The 21841-nt window shown below is 41.8% G+C and overlaps 1 protein-coding gene across 1 annotated transcript; it reads left to right on the top strand.

Moving 5' to 3' along the window:
- Positions 1-232: 232 nt before the first annotated feature.
- On the top strand, positions 233-6857 carry LOC101853723. Its single transcript, XM_005105693.3, has 3 exons — positions 233-543; positions 4022-4151; positions 5026-6857. Exons 1-3 carry the CDS (start codon positions 394-396, stop codon positions 6822-6824), a joined length of 2079 nt encoding a protein of 692 aa, XP_005105750.1. The 5' UTR covers positions 233-393; the 3' UTR covers positions 6825-6857.
- Positions 6858-21841: the final 14984 nt, after the last annotated feature.

Genomic DNA, 21841 nt, shown 5'->3' with positions numbered 1-21841 from the left:
TAAGTCATTGCAATTAAGCAAATTTCTCCCCCCCACTCCTAACAACTCATCCCTACCCATCCCTACCCCTACCCCACTTTTTTCCCTCTTTCCGCAGCAACCGAATCAAAGCAAAGCTCCAAACGAATAATGAAGAAAAGCATTGAAAACCTTGACAACAAAAAATGAATAAGGACAGATACGAAGATACGAATCTATCAAAGGACGAGGATCTATGGGAGGCTACTCTCACTACCGATTACAGGCTTGTTTTGTTTTGTCTACGAATGAACGTCGAATGAGCCTGTTGATTGTTGATGTTGTAATTTCGTGAACAAGGGTGATGAAAACACCTTGAACCCCGTATTAATTGCCAAAATTCTAGCTCAAGAACTCTGTTCGGTTTGAGACGTAATGGAATCCGATTTTGCAAAGAGTGACAATGACAAGAAGGTCGTTGTTAGCTACGAAGATTACTGTGACTTGGTTTCTGTGGAGCACGAATGCAATACTCGGGCAGATCACATGAACAGGACGAAAGAGGAGATAAAGAAATTAGAAACGGTTTGTGTTCTGGGACCTGTGTGTCAAAGTTTCTTAGTATTTTCAACTGGAAGGCTGTTTGAAATGGAGTTTCTAAAGTTCAGTGACTTGAAAGGACAATGTCTTCATTGTGCCTGTAATCAAATCTGAATGAAGAAAATGATCCTCCAAAACTCTACTCTAGCATAAATAACAATTTTCGAGAGATGAGCTAGATTCTAAGTCATTTCGTCACACATAATTGGGGTGTGACGAGATGATCGTGTGATGAAATGACCGATTTCCGTCTCGGAGCTCCCCTGTTCCTGTAACCAGTAAATCAAAATAAGGAGCACTGATGTTGTGCAGTCAATGGAAACCCTTTTAAAACAGAAGTTAAAGGAGAGACTTGTCCTCTTTTTTAATTTCTGCTTTTTGAAATAGAAAATCATAATGTTTCCACCATATCCATGATACAATTAATTACAAAAATAACACTAGATTCTAGATCTAGCTCTCATTCAACAGGAATTTTTTACCAACCAAAAGCTGACCTCAGAGAAATTAGCGCTCGCAACCCGCAACTTGCATTTTGGCAACTTTTGCCATTTTCGTGAATTCGCGAATTTTTGCCAATTTTTAGCAAAAGTTGGAAAAATAATCATAAAACTTTCTTCCACGACTAAAAATAACGACGCCAAGGGGGACAATTGGTACCTGAAATAGTTCTACCACTTCCTTTGCACTACGGGGTGCTCAGTGTCCATTGCGGATCGGGTCAGGTCAGGTCAGGATGATCGCCCGACTTGTCGCCTGAAAACGTTTGTTATTTTAGGCAAATAAGTCGGGCGCGATCGACTTGTGCCACGATAGCCGCTTTGCGCATCAATCTGGCGAGCAAACCAAGCCGACCCGACCCCCCAATAGTCCTGTTTGGACTGAATCGTCATCTAGCTAGATCTAGGTCTAGATCTAGAGTAAATCAATCGTACACGATCGTCTGACTTAGCTTGCTTGGTTCCGTAGCATCAGATAGATCTTGTATAAAAATTTGTGAAAGACTTTAAATCTTAAGCTACGAAGATAGATCTAGACATGGATCGATTCATCCAGAAAACCCCTAAAGGGGATGTTCAAATTATAATCTTACGCCTGGAAAAAGGGTGGGATGGGGGGTCTTTGACTCTTCCTGTAGCAGAAAAGCACCCGTGTTGTTCTCGGGGCCCTGTCCAAGAGACAGGGGAGCAAAGAGTAGGACCACTGTATCCGTACCATGCATGTCGTATAAGGCGGCTAAGGTCGGTTGGGCAAAGGGTTAGCAGCCCTTTCCCGTAAAACAAAAAACAGGCTACAAAAAAAAGTTCAGAACGAAAATTTCCCTTTACGTTAACTTTGTTGACAGCCTAGATAGGGATTCAATATGGAAGCTCGTGCACCACTACGGAATACCTGAAAAGTTCGTGAGATTGATCAAGAAGATGTATGAGGGAATGAGTTGCAGTGTCGTACTTGGAGGGCAACGGACAGACTCGTTTGAAGTGAATACAGGAGTGAGACAGGGATGCCTGCTATCGCCTTTTCTCTTTTTATTAGCAGTGGATTGGGTAATGAGACAGACAACATCGGGACAACGCAGTGGCACACAGTGGACCCTTTCCAGTCAGTTGGAAGACTTGGACTTGTTCCGTTACATTTATTATGTCACGTGTGTATGCATGTTTTTCATGAATACTATCTAAAAGTGAAACGCATAGAACAATGATTGTAACACGGATTTGCGCAATATAAATGAAAATTTCATATTATTATTATATGCGAATATGAGAAACTTGAGACCATCAACAGCTTCAAATACCTCAGATCAATCGTCTCAGATGAAGGCTCAAGACCAGAAATTCTCTCCAGAATCGCGCAAACAACAGCTGCGCTGTCAAAACTGAAGCCTATTTGGAGGGACAGATACATCACGCACAACTCAAAAATCAGACTAATGCGCTCACTGGTCATCTCAATATTTTTATACGCCTGCGAGTCGTGGACACTAACAGCAGAATTAGAGAAAAAGATTCAGACCACAGAGATGAGATGTTACCGCTGACTCCTTGACGTCTCGTATAAAGACCATGTTTCAAATGCTGAGGTACGAAAGAGAATCACCAACGCAGTGGGGCAGTATGAAGATCTACTGACCTCAGTGAAGAGACGAAAATTAAAATGGTATGGGCTTGTCACAAGATCCACAGGACTTGCCAAAACAATCCTGCAAGGAACCGTACAAGGAAAGAGAAAGAGAGGAAGGCAGAGAAGGAGATGGGAGGACAACATTACAGAGTGGACAGGAAAGACGATCATGGGTGACAATCTGAGGAAAGCAGAGGACAAAAATAGATGGCAAGAGCTGGTTTTCAGATGCAGTGGTGCCCCCACGGTTGCCTCAACCACGGGATAAAAGAAGAAGAATGTAATATTATGGGATTTGGAGGGAGGGGGGGGGGAGTGAGAAAAGTGTAAGGGGGGGGGGCAAAAAATCCCCAAAAAGGTGTAAGATTATATTTGAACAGCCCCAAAGCACGCTCGTCACACCTTCCCAATGTCAGCGAGAGTTAAGGACCTGACGCATGTGTCAGGGGACAAACTGTTTTTGTACATCATGCAACCTCCATGCTGTTGTTTTTGTGGTAGACATTCACATTTAACTTTTGATTTTGATCTAACAAAACTCATGTTGGTTACTTTGATTGCAATGAGCATACCCAACAATGTATTCCTGTAATTCCATGACATTTTTAAAGTTTAAACACGTCTTGACTTGCAACTTTTCTCACAACTTTCGCTAATTTTTCTTGCAACTTTGACTATTTTCAAATGCAACTTTCTCTGAGGACAGCAAAAAGGGCAGTCATGAAAATCTGAGAGCTTTGTATTTCTTGATACCCGGAGAAACCTGACAATTAAAGGGCGTTAGTATATATTTGAACCTTTTCTTAGGCTGGGTAAAGCTAGTGATTTCACAGTCCTACTGAATGTGGTTTTAAGTTTTAGTTTCTGTCTAATTCTAATCTGTTCAACAGTAGTCTGTGTATCATTGTTGGTTTCCCAAATTCTGACAGATAAATATAATGAACAGTTTATTGTCTCTTTACGCAGTGAGTGTCATTTTAAAGAGAAAAAGGGGGGAGGACAAAAGATTTTATAAACGAGAGGATGTGGCTTCAGGTGGGAACAACAGCAACACATGCAACTTGCAGTCATTTTGGGGATGAAATGAAACCTCAGCCACCCTTCCATGATATAATATATATATAACTGATCCTGTAAAAATGTAAAATTTCAATCTTACCTTTACTGATAGCGACACCAATTTTGGCTTCTGAAGACAGGTGTGAGGAGATGTGTGTTCCTTGGGCATGATTGATTGATGCTTATGTCACACATTCCTTTTTAAGTCATTTGAGTCTCACTTGTTTTTTTTTCTTGAGCTGGCTGTTTTTATTCTTGGATCTTTAAAATTTGTTTTCAGGAAGTTGAAAAATTGAAAATGGAGGCTCAGTGGTGCTTTGACGAGCGAGGGAACAGAATTATTGCTACAGCTGAACAACAGGCTCTTGAAATTAGCCAGAAAATTATGGAACATCCCCAGCTAATGGAAGGTAACAACAAAATATAATTGTGAAGTTTATGGAGGGGAGGGGCTGGAGGGGGGGGGGTAAGGAAAAAGTGATGGCAGGAGAGAGGATGGAAAGAAGCAAAGCACTGGTTCCATACCTGGTTAATTCTGTAATATAATTAGAGTAGCGGCGGGGTTGCGCGACAGGAAGGGGGGGAGGGGGGGGGGCAGCGTAACAACCCTGTGGTATGAACCAATTTAGACATGCTGCTAGAGTGTTCCCGCGTTTATCAACTTTCGGCAGCACCCTTTCCTGTGGCATGAGATTCTTGGCTGGTCGCTGTGGTTGCTTACTCCACATACACAGAGGTAAGTTATTTCCAAACTTGCTGATTACGTATTCTAACAATGCATCGACCTGCAGTTGTAAGGCTGTCAATGCATTTTATGAAGATATGTGTTCTTGTACTACACACAAAGCAGTGTGTTGTGCGTGTAGCATCAGTGCTAAGCAAAGCACGGAGCCGCTCAGCCTTTCTGAGGGGATGGGTGGGGGTAGGCGCGCAGTGCGGCCATGGCGTCTGGTAAGGCAGGGTTTTTGCGTGATGGGTTAGCGTGCGACCTACCGCTGTGATGGCTAGTCTTGTGAACGTGTGAACATGTATCAACACTGGTCTTTTGCCAGTAAATTATGAAAGAGAGCTCAAATAGAGTTGTTATGTTATAGATCTAGGCCTACTCTGTAAAGAGCCTGCTGGGCATTATCTTTGAGTAAACTATGATAGTAGATCTATCTTTTGTCTAAACTTTAAAACTATCAAGATGATCTTTATGGATGAAAAATGTTTTATACAGTGCTGTTTATGTTTGTGTAAAGGCATGGAAACAATTTCCACAATGTTTTTCTTTAATTTCAGAAACCCAAATGGAATCCTATACACAAGAGACCCTGGAACGAGCAATTGAGTTAGTCAAAGGAAAACACATGTCTTTGAACGGTGCTTCGAAGACTTTCAACATCCCCTACTCCACGCTGGGGGACAAGATCAGAGGACGGAGGCCAGTCAAAGCCCAGCCAAAGACCGTCCTGTCCATCGAGAAGGAGCTGAAGCTCGTCGCCTGGCTCCAGGAGTCAAGCAAACTTGGATTTGGCCGCACACGTGAGGACCTGAAGGATGCGGTGAAGAAGATCCTTGACGCAGAGAAGCGGACAACCATCTTCAAGGACAACAGGCCTGGGAAAGACTGGTTCCAGGCCTTTTTTAAGCGTCATCCCCACCTATCATTATCTGAGAGGGCATTGCAGGTTCTCGGAAAAGAGCAGGCTGTTGTGACAAGGGACAGCCTGAATACCTGGTTCCAGGAGATGAAGGAGTACATCGATCAGCAAGACGCTTCACTCCTCACGAGCCCTGACCGCATCTTCAATGCGGGCGAGTCAGGCTTCAGTGTTTGCCCAAAGACCAAAAAGGTGATCAGCGAAACAGGGGCCAAGCATGTCAATGCCCTAACCAGTGGGTCACGGCAGCAGGTCACCACCCTTGCCTGCATCTCCGCAAATGGGCGGTACCTTCTGCCTCTCCTCATCTTTCCCTACAAGAGGGATCCTCCATACAATGCTCTTGAGGGCTTTGAGCAAGCGTTCTTCAACAAGAGTGACAATGGAAGGATAACTGAAGGCGTTTTCCTCAGTTTTCTGAGGGATATTTTTATCCCTCACCTAGCGAGAGAGGGCATGAAGAGGCCTGTCGTTTTGTTTGTCGCTGGCCACTCCAGCCATAGCTCGCTTGAGGTCTCCGACCTCTGCAGCGAGAACGGGGTAATATTATATTGCCTCAAGGCCCACAGCAGCCACCTGACACAGCCTCTGAACCAGGCATTCTTCGAGGCCATCAAGCCAGCGTGGCAAGAGGAGGTGAGGAAGTTCGTGACTGACAACATGAAACCCGTCACACTGGGGACGTTTGCCGGCGTCCTGAAGAAGGCCTGGACAACAGCAGCTCAGCCAGAAACAGCCACGAGGGGATTCAAAAAGGCAGGGCTGTTTCCCTACAACCCTGACGTTGTCCTCACAAGTGACAAGCTGAAACCCAGCTGCACCTTCACAGGGTCCCCTGCCCCTACCTTCCACTTGTTACCCACCTCGTCTCCCTCAGTTCCACCCACTTCATCTGCCTCTGTCCCATCCACCTCGTCTCCCTCTGCCCCATCCACCTCTTCTCCCTTTCCCCCACCCTCCTCTTCTCCCTCTGCCCCACCCACCTCTTCTGCCTCTGCCCCACTCACCTCTTCTGCCTCTGAGCCATCCACAACGTCACAAACTCGCCATCATCGGCTCAAGCAAATATTCTCCATGAACTTTAAGCTTGGGGAGGAGAAGGTGGACCTGTTCCTCAAGAGGTATGAGACTGGATACGACCTCAAGATTGACCCCGACTACAACATGTGGTCCAGTCTGATGTACGATATCGAACAACTGGCTCCTCCTCCACTCCCCCAGCCATCAGCAGGAGCCCTGAAACCTCAGACGATCACCGACAAGGTGCTCACATTACAGTCATGTTCAAAGAACAAGGGCGTTAAAAGGCCTCAGCCACCTGTGCCACAGTGCATCGGTGGAAATGACTATAAAGAGATGATACTCACGAAGAAGAGGAAGGCGGAAGAAGAACAACAGCAGAAGGAAGAGAGAAAGAAGCAAAGCGAGCAGAGATAGATGGAACGGCTAGCACAGGCTGAAGAAAAGAAGGAACGCCAAAAAGAGAAGAAGATACAAAGGGAGAGGACAAAAAAGGAGAAAGGAGGAGAAGAAGATGAATGCTTTGGTTGTGGCCTTACAGAAGAAAAATGAGGGTGAAGATTCCTCTGACTGGGGTGAAGAGCCGGTGTATGATGACAGCTGCAACTATTGTGATGACATTGAGGTCGACTGTGCTGGGTGTGGGGCCACCACCAGAGGACAAGTAGTGTGCACCCAGTGCATGCTTTGTGACAAATGGTGGCTCACCAACTGTGTCAAACAGGTGGACCTGAAGGACAAGACTCAGGAAGACCTGGATGCCATGGACATCGAGCTCTTTTGCTGTGTTGACTAATCTCCCCATCCCAATTTGTTTCATACAAATAGTGTGAACAATATCTCTGTTTATCCATGTACACTTAGATCCACATGTAGATCTACTTTGCTGTTCTTTTACGAGGGCTGTCCCTCGGAAAATCGGAATTTGGCTGTAATTTGAAAACTATTCAATATTTTCACATCCTGTAAAGGCACACTTGTAAAACAATCATTTAGGAATTTCCGGATTGAGCACCATGAGCATCGCACAAACTAAACGGACACAGCAGTTCTCCAAAGATGGCTACCCCCTTGGAAAATTAGTCAAGGGTAGAAGTGAGGTCTGTCATTCGGTTTCTGACCGCAAAAGGTCTCACACCTATAGAAATACACACTGAAATAAAATCAGTCTATGGGGAGAAAGTAATGGCAAAGTCACTGGTATATGAGTAGTGTAGTAAGTTCAAAGCGGGGAATACCGATGTCAATGACAAAGTTCACCCAGGACCTTGTTTTCCTTCCAAGACTGAGGACTACAAGAGTCGCGTCAACGAACTCATTCAAACAGACAGGTGCCTAAAAATTCGCGAAACTTCGGAGTCGCTAAACATTTCAAAGTTGACTGTCCATAGGATAGTGTTGATGAACTGCGCTTTCGAAAGGTCTGTACTCGATGGGTCCCAAAAGAGCTGACAGCTGACCACAAGACGCAATGTGTTGAAGTGTCTCAGACTTTGTTAAATCGTTGTAGCCAAGCTGTCACGGGAGTCATGAACGCATCTGAAGACCATCAACAATACGATGAAGCACTCCTGAGAAGCATTATTACAGGTGATGAGACTTGGATACACCGCATGGCCCCTGAGACGAAGAGGGATTCAGTGGTTTGGAAGCACACGTCTTCACCTCCCCCGAAAAAGTTTAAAGTTCAGCCATCGGTGAAGAAACTCATAGCCATGGTTTTCTGGGATGCTAAGGGTGTTCAGTTTCTTGACATTCTGGAACCAGGACAAACTGTTAATGCTAACAGATACTCCCAGACTCTTGATAAGTTGAGAGAGGTTGTGCGCCGAAAAAGTGTACACCTATGGTGGCAAATTCACTGACAGTTTTGCCAAACAAATACATTTATGCATATACGTCAGGACGGTACAACAACTTAGGCTCAGGGGCAAATAGTCCATAAATAGTGGAGTCCGCTCAAACTGAAGCCTGGGGCCCTAGTGGATTTTCTTTGGTTTAGCTGTGCTTTCAGTTTAGAGAGATTGCTCAGACAATGATGATTGTTGAGACAGCGTTCAGTGTACACTTGGAAATGCCATGCTTTCTGCAATTTTTTTCTATAGCTTTTTTCTATCTACCCCTGTCAGTAACTGCAATATGAGCCACAGGCTTAATGCACTGTTCTTTCTCTTCTATAATATAACTAGCTGGGCCCCCTTTCGATGAAAGGAATGATCGGTGCATTAACATCAACTGAAAGTCATTGGCCTACTATATTTACATTCTACTGGAATGGAGCAATGAATCTTGAGAGAAAGGTGACTCATGTGTTTCCAGTTGCCAAATAATAGATGTATAGATTGATTCTCTATTCTGCTTTCGTGGTTGTACACTCTAGAATTTCAAAGGTGAACGGAAACCTCACTTGTTTACAATGGAGTCTTAGAAGATGAACTTTCCCAAGATTAGATCTAAACGAAACTAATAAAAAACTGAAAATTAAACTACAGTGACTTCAGACTCATCAATAAAAGTGTGCACCCCTTGAATGATTTTGAACCTCTATTAATTTTTTTTTCGAAAGTTAAATGGTTGGGAAGTTTTAGGCTGCCAAAGTGATGGGCTTTCACCAATATTTGATATATAGATCTCAGCTTTTTAAAAATCATAGTATGCCAAAATATATTAACGGAACAGACGTAAGAGTAGATCAGCACACTGTACTGGGCTCACTGTACTGTGCTCTATGCTAGGCAAGTGGATGTTGCGCAACGGAATATACATCGGATATTCTTGTGTCACAACACAGTGGCCTACTTACTGATGTGTATGATAAACTTAGGCTAACAGTACACTGAACAATACCTCCTCTGACCTGCAATCAACACACCTGCGTTCTTATGTCCCTCTATTCTGTATCGCTATCTTGAAGCATGTGATGTAAGACTTGATGATTTACATTGTTAGTGAAGATTTAAATGTCATAGCCCTCAAAATTCTTTTTTGTTTAGAAATAGGAACATTTTGGGGTGCTGATAGTTTGTTTTTTTCAAAGGCAAAGGGGGAACAAATTGGGGTTTCTATTTTCTTTCAGTTTACTGCTGCTTTCAGATTAACTGTGTTTGATTTAAATATGAGAATATAGGCATTGCTTTTCATACATTGGCAAAAACTGGCAGTAAGTATAGAGTTTGATTGTACATCTTTTACTTTTAGTGAAAGAAGCAAAATAGTGATTAATCTTGCAGCACTGATTGCTTTGATTGAACAGCATCTAGCTGAATGTCCCAATTTAAAATATCTATCCAATGTGACATTTGCTTCTCTGAGATATTTACTAGGTTGTATACAACAAAAGTCGTTTATCCTCTATTTGAGACATTAAGCAAAATGTCCCGAACAGGGTCAGTAGAAAGATCTATTTTATTTTTGTGTATGTATAGGATACTGTTTTTAGGGAGTGACAACTGATAAATTCAAACAGTAGGAACAGAGGCATATTTGTAAAGGAAATCCACTTTTAGAAACGAAAGAAAACATTTTGTTTTTAGGTTAACTAGTGGCGACATCTTTGTTGCTCATATATATATATAGAAGGGGAGACTCTTTTTTTATTGTGTATGCAGTCTTTGTTGGTTCAAAATTTTGACAAGACTTTGTTCCCGGCCTTGTGGTAATCAAACTGATGATTTTTCCTTGCAATGGCAAAAAGTATAATCATTACACAGTCATTGCTGTACCTTCCTCTGTTACTCTAATTTCTAAACATCTGCTTTTGAATTATTAATCAAGCAGTATAACGACTTCTTGTATGACATGTAATATTCATGAAGTCACATTTGAATTTACCCTGTGTACCTCACATATTTTTGTTTCAGATATTGTAAAAGCACTACGGATGAAAAAGTTGGATTTACAGACCAACCTGTCAGCTTTGCAGCAGAAATGTGAAGAACTGGAAGCAGCTTCTAATCAATGATGGCACTCGACTGACTTGCTTGTTTTGTTAAAAACAACTGTAGCTGTTGGTTGACTGAAAAACTCGTCTCAAAGAAAAGGCGATGTCAATATTCAGGGATAGCAGGACACTTCTGTCTCTTCAGTCAGATGTCATTTTCTTTTATTCATGGAGCAATCGGGATAGACTCTGTGGATCTTTTGCTGGACTTGAAGGAACTCTTCATGGCAAACTTTTCCTGTGTTTCCAATGCTTCCAAAAAGTTCCAGTTTTCTGCCCTCTTATTGGTTTCTGATGTTTTAATCACTTTTGTAGACTTCTTCGGCTTTGACGGAGGTTTGTAAATTTTTCATACGAAATACAAATGTTTCTCTACATTTTGTGTTGGAAATTGGATTTCAACTCTTAGAATATACCCTGGTATATTGATGGTAGTATTGGTGGGGGTTTGGTGAATATGGCCAGCATCAGTGGCCTACAACACAACTAATTTTAGTGGAACCTTTTGATTCTGGGTTGTTGATTAGTTGAGAGGGTGGTGCTTTTTAAATGTTGGCACACTGCCAGATGGATTGAAAATGCAGGGTTTTTTTCGCCTCCATCAGCACAATTTAGGTCATTTTTTAGGTGGCGGACTTCGACCCTGCCTTTGAGGGCTAACCAAGACTGAGAGGAAAACAGCATCCCAGCAGAAAAACTGAGACATTCTATATAAATTCTCCCTTCTCAGGAATCAAATTTGTCTCCTGTGTGTTAAGTGAAGCACCAAACCACTGCAGCACAGATGTGGGTTAGATGGACTGAGTGTATTGAATTGCTTTTTCCGCAAACACACTCTAAAACACCCCTTGGACCCAGATGACTAGAATCCACAGTGTCAGCAGAAGTTTCTGTAGTGGATACATTGTACAAACACCTGATAGTTATCTGCCATGCACGTTTGGTCGCTTTTAAGGACAAGCGGGCTAACCCAGATTTCGGGGGTTTCCAGAAATCTTGCCCTACACCAAAAGTAGGCATTGCCCTACCTATCGGAGAAGTTTGGTTTCATTGGTGTGTTTGTTTGGTTATAGAGAAAATTGTCCTTGTTTTTTAATGAAACTGAACATGGGGCAAAAACTTTACCTTCGATTTTCTGAAAACAGCATTTTGCGGGATAGCTCACTTGTCCTTAAAAGCGACCGTTTATTATCCTTTACTTTCTGCTGTCTTTACATGGGCAAACAATTCTTAATTAACAAATTATACTTAATTACTGGATCTAATGTATTTTAGTAAGCTTTATTCTATTATATCTCCTCCTTCCTGGGATTTATTGCAATCAATTTATTTAAGTTATCATGGACAGATGAGAATGGCATTAATGAAGTATTCTAGCTTGCTGTAACACATAAACCATTATCAGATGCAGAGAGAATAGTTCCAGAGTTCATTGCTCGGTCAAAGAATGTTCGTCTTGTGAATGCTTAGGGTGTGGGACCGCTATCTGCCCTGTTCTTCCTCAAATTTTCCCCTACAGCTGTTAGGACGGTTGATGGGTCCAGTGTCAAATTCCCTCCCACTTTTGCTTCTCCAGCCAGCTTGTCTGCTCTCTCGTTGCCGGTTACCCCTGTGTGGCCCGGGCAGAAGATCCAGGCCACTCTTTCCAGGCTGCTCTCCCTAACTGTAGCCTTCCAGTCCGTATACAGCATCCCATTCTGTATCTTCTGTAGTGTACTCATAGAGTCAGTAATGATTACTGCTTGCTGATGGCTTGTGTTCTTGATCCAATGCAGAGCCTCACTTATAATGGCTTTTATCTCCATACACATACTGGATGTTGTCAGTGGAGTTGCTCCGCTTTGCTCTTTCACAACTTCCCCATCAACTCTGACACTGAAGGCCCAGCCTGATTTGACTCCTCTGTTGACTGATCCATCCGTGAAGATCACAACATCTCCATGTTAGCTATGCTCTTCTATCAGGGTCTCAATTTCAGCATTTGTAGCTCCAAGTGGCCAGTTACGACATTCTCTACCCAATGTTGCCTTCACCATTGTGTACTCTCCGAGCGCATCTTCGACCACGACCCAACCCCTTCCTCTCCTGATGTCTTGTATCTGGCAGCACTCATTGATGATGTGCGTGGCTTGAGTCATCCATTCTGTGCCCCTCTTTAGCCTTGATGTCATTTGCCGTCCCACTTTCTTATATAGGGGGTTCATCTGGTAAATGTCAGAAATCTGCACTGAGTTCTGACCATGTTTTGGGTGGTAAATCAGACATTTGAAGTGGTTTTCTGATAGTTGTTGGTGTTGAGACTTGACCCGCAAAACAGTTTTAAGCAGTCTTTTCTACAGCACTGCTCATGCCATAGAATTAGAGGCCTACTTTTTCACTGAGTAGTGAAAGCGTTTTTGTTTTGGCTTGATGGCCACTGTGTGCTAGTTGTACAGCTTTGTCTTGGAGAAATGTTGGTAAGACAATTTTCTTGTATTTAAGAAGTATACCAGATGTGGTGATTGACAACTCTTTGGCACATTTCTGGAGAGTTTCAAAACTTTTGATTTCTTCTGGTGGTACCTTGGCCCTTTGGTCTTGCCATAAGCCAATTGCCAGTTTGAATTGCTTGGATGACAGCTTGTAGCGTCGGGTCCTTTGCAGTTTCCACTTGAACTTATTCTAAAGCCATTGCTTTTGGAACACCATTGGTGGCTAGATATTGCACATCATTTTCATATATTCTTCTACAATCTTTTGTTCTCCAGAACTTGGTTGGTTTGACTTACTGGGATGCCTGCTCATGTAGTTCGCTGGGTTGTCTTTGCCAGGTTTGTATAGTAGGCAATCTTCAAATTGTAGGCCTGTGTACGCATGACCCTCCTTTCAATTCTTGCTTGCAGACAGCTTTACCTTGGGACTTTGAAAGAGAGATACAAGTAGCTTGTGGTCCGTGTATATAGTGACTGTTGGGGATCCAAACAAGTAGACATGCAGGTGCTCACATACCCATGTGACGGCCAATGCTTCACATTCTGTCTGTGAGTATCTCTGTTGAGTGTCAGTGAGAGCTCGACTTGCAAATTGAACAACTTGTTATGTTCCATCTGCACCTGTTTGTATGAGAATTGCAGATACTCCAACTGGACTTGCATCAACATATACGTGTGTTGTCTTTTGAGGATCAAAGTAGGATAAACTGACGGCTTCTTGGAGCTTGAGCTTCAGTGTTTTCAGAATAGCATCATGTTTCTTTGTCCATTGAAACTTGACATTTCTCTGTGTGAGTTTGCGAAGTCCATGAGTCAGGGTTGCATAGTTTGGGATGAAACGTGCTCAACAAAAGTTCAGCATACCGAAAAGGCTTCTCACCTCAGATACATTTGATGTGGTAGATATTTCAGCAATTTCCTTCAGCTTGCTAGGTCATGGTTTTATACCTTCCGCACAAAAGATGTGACCCAGAAATTCAATTGACGATTTCATGAACTGACATTTTGTCTCGGTTCAGAGTCAGGTTCTTTTCTCAGAGTCTTTCCAGAACTCGTTTCAGGTTGGTTTCGTGGCTTTGCTGATCCTTCCCAAATACAAGGATATCATCACTTACATTCACGAAACCTGGTAAACCGTAAAAGGATTGACAAATAGTTTCTTGGAAGACTTCAGCAGCACTGTTCACTTCAAAATTCAGTCTCTTGAAGCGGTACAGACCTCTGTGAGTTGCAAATGTTGTAATGAAGCGCAATTCTTCATCCAGTTCGAGTTGGTTGTACCCTTGATTTAGATCAAGTTTGCTGAAAAATTTGGCTCCAGACAAAAGTGTTGCGAGCTCGTCTAGTGTAGGCATGTTGTGACACTGTCTTTTAATTTTGTTTGGTGCACTCATGTCAACACATACTGAATTTGTTTGGGCTCTTGGGTTTGGGTACAGTGACTAAAGGACTAACCCATAGCGTTGGGCCTGTTGCTTTTTCAATTACACCCAATTCCATTTCTTTGTCAAGGTGTTCGTCAAGTTTCTTTCGCATGTGGAGTGGAATTCTCCTGTGGCGTTGAGCAACTGGTTGCACAGACTTATCAATATGCAAGTGTACTGAGTGATCGCCCAGTTTTCTGAGGCCAGTAAACACATCATGGTACTATCGCGTGATGTCACAATCCATCTTGTTGAGCGTTGTTAGGAATCCTGAATCCTCGCTTGTTTTCCTGCTCAAACTCAAAATAGGAATGTCTGTTGTGTCAACGACCAGAAAATCAGCATTTTAAATATGACCTTTGCAAGAAACTTCAGCCTGAAACTTTCCTAGGACCTTCAGAGGTGCTTTGATAATAATAATAATAATAATAATATATAACATTTATATAGCGCATTTCCAAAAAAGTAGCTCAATGAGCTTTACATTGGAATACCCATTTTTCAAAAACCTTTCTTACTACTTCCTTTCTTCTCATGCAGTATATATTAATGCACACACACACACACACACACACACACACACACACACACACACACACACACAGACAGACTATTTTCATCCAGACATAGGAACAGAACAACTATAATGAAAAATAATGTTAAAAGCTTATGAAGGATAGGCCTGCAGGACCAGAAAATGTTTAAGATGTCTTTTGAAGCTATCAAGTGTTATTATTTGTCTTAGTTTCATGGGTAATCTGTTCCACAGAAATGGATCAAGATATGAGAAAGATCTCTCTCCATATGATTTGTATGATTTTACAGGTGTCACAAGTAGGGTGTTATCGTTGATGATCTTAGGTTTCTCCCTGGCTTATATACTGATAAGTTCTTGTAGATAAAAAGGAGCAGTTTTATTTACCCATTTAAAACACTTGACGCAGATTTTAAAGATTATTCTTTCTTTTACAGGGAGCCAATGCAGTTCTTTTAATAATGGAGTGACATGGTCTTTTTTTTTGGATCTTGTTATCAGTCTAGCGGCATTGTTTTGAATTACTTGTAAACGATTCAAATATTTGTTGTTCACACCTGCTAGGAGTGAGTTACAATAGTCTTATCTAGATAGGATATCTAAGAGATGTTACCAGTGTTTTTGTGGTCTCTTCGCTTAAATACTTTCAAACTAGGCCTATCCTTCTCAGCTGAAAATAAAGGGATTTGGACAGAGATCCTACAGACGAGCCCATTGATAAGTGGTGGTCAATATATACACCGAGATTCTTGACAACTTCTTTACTAGATGTCATATGCCCATATAAATCAAAGTTGACACTTTCCAGAGTTCTATTCTTAGAAACTGTCACAAGGAATCCCCTGACACACCATAATTTTTCTCTGTCCCACCTCTTGTACCCCTCTTGTCTCTCTTCACTACCTTTGATTGACAAACACAGCTGTTTCTAACTCCTAACTGGGTCAAAGTAGTTAGCACATTTGATGGTACACTCAGACTTGGATTGTTTACGTTTAACAGCTGATCTTTTGTGTACTTAGTTGTTTCCCCTGTTTGATTCAGTGCACAAGGGTGTCCATGTGTCCTCGCTTGTCCGACACAGTTCTGAAAGCTCGAGGTGTCTGACTGGGCCCACGCAGTGTGTTTAACACAGATCTCTTGGTTGTTGACATAAGATGACACACGGATATGATGGTATGATCTAGAGTTCACAACAAAACTATAAACATGGCCAAAATAGTTCAATAGGGCCAGGGTAAGAATTAAAAGTTCCATGGCTAATATTAGTCTAGATCTTGTCTTTATATCCAACATTTTTACACCACTAGATGAAGCAAATCAAGGGCTTTCACATGATATTAAATTCCTAGAAAACATATGTCATAATCCTGAGAAATGGCGAAAAAATGCATAGAGCTGTTTCAGCAGCCTGTTAGGCGCTTGAACACAACACACTGTGATGAAAATGGGTAGACTTTGGTTTTCATTTGTTCAGTTGTGGTTTATGGTTCATTTTGTTGAAATGATGGGTTGGCTAAATGTTTGTACTTGCTCCAGAATAAACAACAACGTCTATCTTTTCACCTTGAATTTTGGCTGAGAAGATAGGCATATCATTTCTTTTCGACAAGGATGTGAATACTGTTGTGGAAGGGACATAACTAAATTATTGTCCTTCCCTGTTTTAAGGGAGGTCACTTGAAGACATGCACAGTAGCGACTAGTCGGGTGAGTAATAAAGTTCTGTTGCTGTCTGAGAAACGTGTGATGAGCAGTTATTCTTGTATTCACATTTGTCCTCATTCAGTTTTAACCCTGCTTCCTCCAATTGCTGATTGACCCTCTCCAGTTTTTCATGTTCACCCTGTCTTTGAATGTAGCATAGTATTGTCAAAGTAGCAGATGACACCATCTATGCCGTCAAGGATTTCTGTCATGATCCTCTGGAAGATTTCTGGAGCGCTTGATATTCCAAATGGCAGCCTCCTCATGAAAAATCGACCAAACGGTGTGATGAAGGTTGTAAGCTTCGCAGAGTCTTTGTTTAAGGGGATTTGCAAAAATCCAGATTTGGCGTCTAGCTTGTATATGTATGTATAGTATAGGGTTTTACCGCGCTCGCAACTGCTAAGGTCATATGAGCGCTAAAAAGTAATGGTGTCTAGCTTAGAGAAGATCTCTGAGCCACTTAGTTTATGGATGACTTCTTCTGTTGTCGGTATGATGTAGCGTTCCTTGTGGACTGCGTTGTTTAGTGTCTTCAAGTCAACACATATCCTCACTACTGCTCCATTTGGCTTGATCACTGGTACCATGCTGCTTCACCAATCTGTTGGTGCAGTGATTTCTTCAATAATGCCGCTGTCTTTCATCGCTTGTAGCTCCTTCTTCACCTTCTCTTGAAACGGTATAGGGACTCTCCTGGCGGTGGTGACGCTGTAGGGCTGTGCTGCTTCCTTCAGTTTGATGCGAACTGGTTTACAGTTCAAGGTGGAGAGCGTAGTTTCGTCGACATGAAGCCTGTGTATAAGGTTCAGGGGCGTAGACGTATCCCGACTAAGCAGGCTTTCCGCTTGACTGTCGATGACATATATCGTCGTTGGCTTAGACTTGTTGGTCGACTGGAAGTGACCTAGTTGATTTATTCGGCCTCCAGGACTCATGAGTTTGACATGGTTGTATTTTGACAGCTTTGGTTTTCCTATCTTGACCCATGTCTCTTGCCGATGACGTTGACATCCGCACCTGGGACTGTGCATTTTGTACTGATGCACCCTATCTATTTCTTGTCTGGCTGACCTTTGTTCTTTGAGTTCCTGCTTGACCTGCTCGTGTTGTCTTGCTATTTCAATTTTTTTTTTCATGGTTAAATCCCCCTCAAGTTGAAGCTTTTCTGACAACTCCTTATTGTTGAGACCTAAGACGAGTCTATCCCTGATGGTCTCCTCTTTTTTCCCAAACTGTGCATGCTCTGCAAGCCCCTCCACAGGGGCCATGTTGACGGTTCATGGAATGCGAACGGTTCAGGGGGTTTAAACGACATTTTCTCACATACCTTGTCTTGTTTGCAAGAGTTTCTTCTTGCTACATTTACCTGTAAACGTGTTTACACTTCTGACACAATGTTTGTCTCCTTTGGGTTCACTTTATTCCAGAACACTTCACTAACAACTGACACAAGCACAAGATCAAGAATAACTGCTGACTCAGATCCTGATTCATATTTGTTTTCATGCACTGCACTAACCTTCTTCCCTGACTTTATAATTGTAGATATGGCATTTTGTGGTTTCCCTGATTGACAAACAGACGAAAAGTAATTCAGCTTTCCACAGATACGACATGTTTTGCCATTCACAGGGCAATTTTTCTCATCCACCAGCATGGGGCCAGTCTCTTCCACAGTTTCTGCGTTTTTGTTCTTGACTGAGGTTTTCTTGTTCAACCTGTTGTACATTATTTCTTGTTAGTTGAACAGTTCTTTCAAACTGCAGCAGTTCCTGCAAATTGAGATTTGGATTGCTGAGTCCCTTTTCTCTTACTTTGGATGATTTGCATCTGATGATCGTCTGTGACTTTATTTCATCTTCTGTGTTTGAGAAGTCACATGTTGGAGCCAACTTGGAGAGCTCGTTGTAAAAGTCATCAATGTCATCTGTTTGCTGTTTTAGTTGGCGAAATGTGTACTGCTGTATTTCCTCATATATTCACTTTTGGGTTAAAATGTTCAGTGATAGCTTCCACTAGCTTGTCGAAGTGTGAACCACCTCCTTCAGAGGTAACTTGAGATGAAGTGAAGTTCTCCACAATGTCATTCAAGTCACTTCCAGCATAAGTCAGTAGCAAGGTTTTCTTTGTTTTATCACTTGTGATGTCATAAGCAACAAATAAATTGTTCTTTAGCCTGGACACCCACTTTGTCCACCTAGAAGCTACACCTTCTGATCTTGTATCAAACGGTTCGTAGCTGGGGAGTTGTGCAAAAGGCGTGCTGTTTCTAGATTCTAGAGTAAGATAGTTTGGTAGTGGTGGGCAAGATTACCGTTTTTCAGTAATCACGATTATCAATTAGGGCTATATTTTGGGCTGGTATTACTGGTAATCAAAAGTATGGATTATTATAAACAATTACCGCGAGGGCCTCAATGATGTAACAATGTCGAGTGTGTGAGGGGTGGAGGGGGAAGGGGTTGGGCAGACGTGCAAGGAGGTGAAGGGTGGGGCCCAGCTTTTTTTTGTTTGTTGGGTTGTTGTTGTTTTTTCCATTTTTTTTCTTATAACTTAAAAAAAAATTTTTTTTTAAATTTCATCCAATAGTAGGTTATACACACAGGCTGAGAAAGAGGACCAATACAAGAAAAATAAAGACATTCAATTGCATTATCATTAAGCAGAAATAAACTTCTGAAGAGTGTTGGGGGGTGAGGATATTACACGTAGAAGGCAGGGGAAAGGGGAGAACCAAATTTTGTCAAATACTGGACATGGAAGGACTTAACTCATCACAGACTCAACACAGACCCTACTGTTTGACTCTTTATCTCTACTTTTTTTAAAAGAAGGTTTATTTTGTCTTTCCTTTTGTTGGAGGATACAAGAATTCGGTCAGTCATGGTGCTATCTTGAAAATTCAGAGAAAGGGAGAGCCTGAAGTCTGAAAATTATGTCGTGGAGGGACGATGTGCTGATGCTCATTCAACGTCTGACAAACTTCAAAACTCTATCATTATCTTATGCAGGAAAACACCTTTCTGTGGTGTCCTTGACATTATTTCTAAAACTTACCTTATTGAAAGTGTGACCATTAAGATATATTACAGTTTTGGGAAAACTGGACAGTTTTGCATTTTCTCGGGATTGCTTAATACATGTACCGGGTACGTGTTTATCTTGTCATAGAACGACTCAACATATCACTTTTTAGAAAAATGTTGAAAAATTTGTAGTTGAATATTGTTGCCAAAATTCAAATAAATTTACAGTATGACATATTTATTTTTGAAGATAAAAATAGTGATTTCAAATTAAATGATTGAAGTTAAAAATGAAAACAAATATGTGTATGTGACTTTGTGACCTGTGCTGAAATGTTACTCTTTGTGACTATTTTGTGCCACTTCAACCTGTTTAATACAATATGTATCCAAATTAGTCAACAATTCTAAGCACAGGGTATTTGAAATAGTTTAAGTTTAAGCATGTTTTTATCACACTGTGCATTCCTCCATTGATGACTTTGTTCTTTTTGTAGTGAGCTAAAAATAGCAGATGACTTAGGCAAGCTCTATACAGTCCAGCATAATTTACTCATTGCAATTATAATTATAATGAAGGGGATTGAAAGTAATGTTCAGGGAACTCCGTAATTTGAGAATTCCTTGTGGCTGTAGGCCTGGTGGACAGTCTGGAATAGTAGAGGTTTAGTTTTAGTTTTAGTATGTGTTTTACAACACTTGCAACTCAGTAAGGTCTTATAAGTGCCGAAGATTAGAGGTGTTACAAGAGAGTAACAAACACAAAAAAAAAAAGGAGGAGAGATCAGAACGAGAGATGTTTGATAGTAAAAAAGGAGCCAACCCTAGACGGTCAGAGTAAGGCCGCCTTATCGGAAGTAGGTCACGGGGAGATAGAGGCCGAGCGCAGACAACGTGTAGTGCAGAAGAGAGAGGGTGAGAGAGCATCACGCCGTGTGCTTGATTAAACAAGTGTCCCAAATAACGGCATTTGCGGTATATTATTTTTCTTATGCGACTTTTACTTTCAGAAGGGCATCGAAAATAAATGTTTTATGCTTTAACTGAAATAAAAAGCAAACTTAAATCTTAGAAAAAGAAAGTAGCAGAGATGAATGTATAGAGGCAGCAGGTAGTAACTACGTTGCTATTTTTGTAAGGATATCTGGCAAACAAAGAACAATATTTAAAATGTTGGGTAAGTAAGGCTTTACAATCTTAGCAAGCACATGCCACAAACATAAACAATTTGGAAACAGGTAGTGTAAGCAATAAGAAAACAACAAACATTCCACTGGAAACATACATTGTTGTTCGAAGCAAACAAAATCTGTACATTGTCATAGGTGTTCCTACCTTGGGTTCTATGCATGTTGGCGTCAGTGACACGGGGAAAAACGGCACTGCTGTCAAAAAGAAGACAGTTTTGCCACTTTTCTTCGTTGCTGTCACTGCATCTCTGCATTCTCCTGACAGCAAAACTGTTTCAACAGTATGTTGACTATGCGGTACAAGGAGGTGACACACGGATTCACATCCAGGTGATACAGTCCAGGGAAGTCGTCGAATATACTGACGAGCCTCGTGCGACATCTAGCTTCTGTCGACCGTGTAAAAAAAATATACGCATAAATCAGAAGCTGAAAGAGTCCCTCAGATGGGAAGGTAAGCCCACCGCGATCCCATTTTTCTGTATAACTCCTGATCTCTTTTGCTATCCAACTTGTGCTGCCGCTCAACTCAGGGTGTTTGACAGTGATATACCCTCCTATGTAGAGTAGTGCCATCTTTTCATCGCTTGACACACTACTGACAGCATCAGGAATGTCGTCTAGTAATAAAATCTCACTCTCTGTGAGGCTCTTGTCACAGTGAGCACAGACATGTCGGGCCTTTTTGTAATCGATTTCTGGTTCATTTGCCAACATGATCTTGGTGCGGTCAATGGCATGTGTATGTGCAATATCCTCCACGGTGATGTAATAGTTGGCACCTGCTGACATGCGAAAATGCGCGAAGTGTTTTTCGATGTCGTCCTGCTGGAAAAATCCTATTGCAACCCACTGGTGGCTGACATCCAACTTTGTTGACAAAAGGTAAAGACAGACATCGATCAGACATTTGCACGTAAAGTGTAAGGCTTCTGCCGTATCCCTCGTTAGACTTTTCACGCGTGGGGTTGACGAAGCCTTCATTTGAAGGGCTCGTTCTGCCCACAGTCCCAAAATGTTCAATTGAGGACTATCTTCACAAGTCACTACAGCTCTGTCTGGATCTCGGAGTCTCACACTCTGGATTGGCGACTTAGTGTTAAACACTTTCCAGAGCTGCAAAACTTCATCGATAAAT

Source organism: Aplysia californica, unplaced genomic scaffold (genome assembly GCF_000002075.1).
Source record: "Aplysia californica isolate F4 #8 unplaced genomic scaffold, AplCal3.0 scaffold00486, whole genome shotgun sequence".
Classification (NCBI taxonomy): Eukaryota; Metazoa; Mollusca; class Gastropoda; order Aplysiida; family Aplysiidae; genus Aplysia; species Aplysia californica.
This window is presented reverse-complemented; position numbering and strand designations above follow the sequence as displayed.

Excerpts from the sequence above, each read along its gene's own strand:
- LOC101853723 (XM_005105693.3), top strand. The coding sequence starts at position 394 with ATGGAATCCGATTTTGCAAAGAGTGACAATGACAAGAAGGTCGTTGTT. Across the intron at positions 544-4,021 it reads AGATAAAGAAATTAGAAACG|GAAGTTGAAAAATTGAAAAT; the intron begins GTTTGTGTTCTG and ends ATTTGTTTTCAG. Across the intron at positions 4,152-5,025 it reads ACATCCCCAGCTAATGGAAG|AAACCCAAATGGAATCCTAT; the intron begins GTAACAACAAAA and ends CTTTAATTTCAG.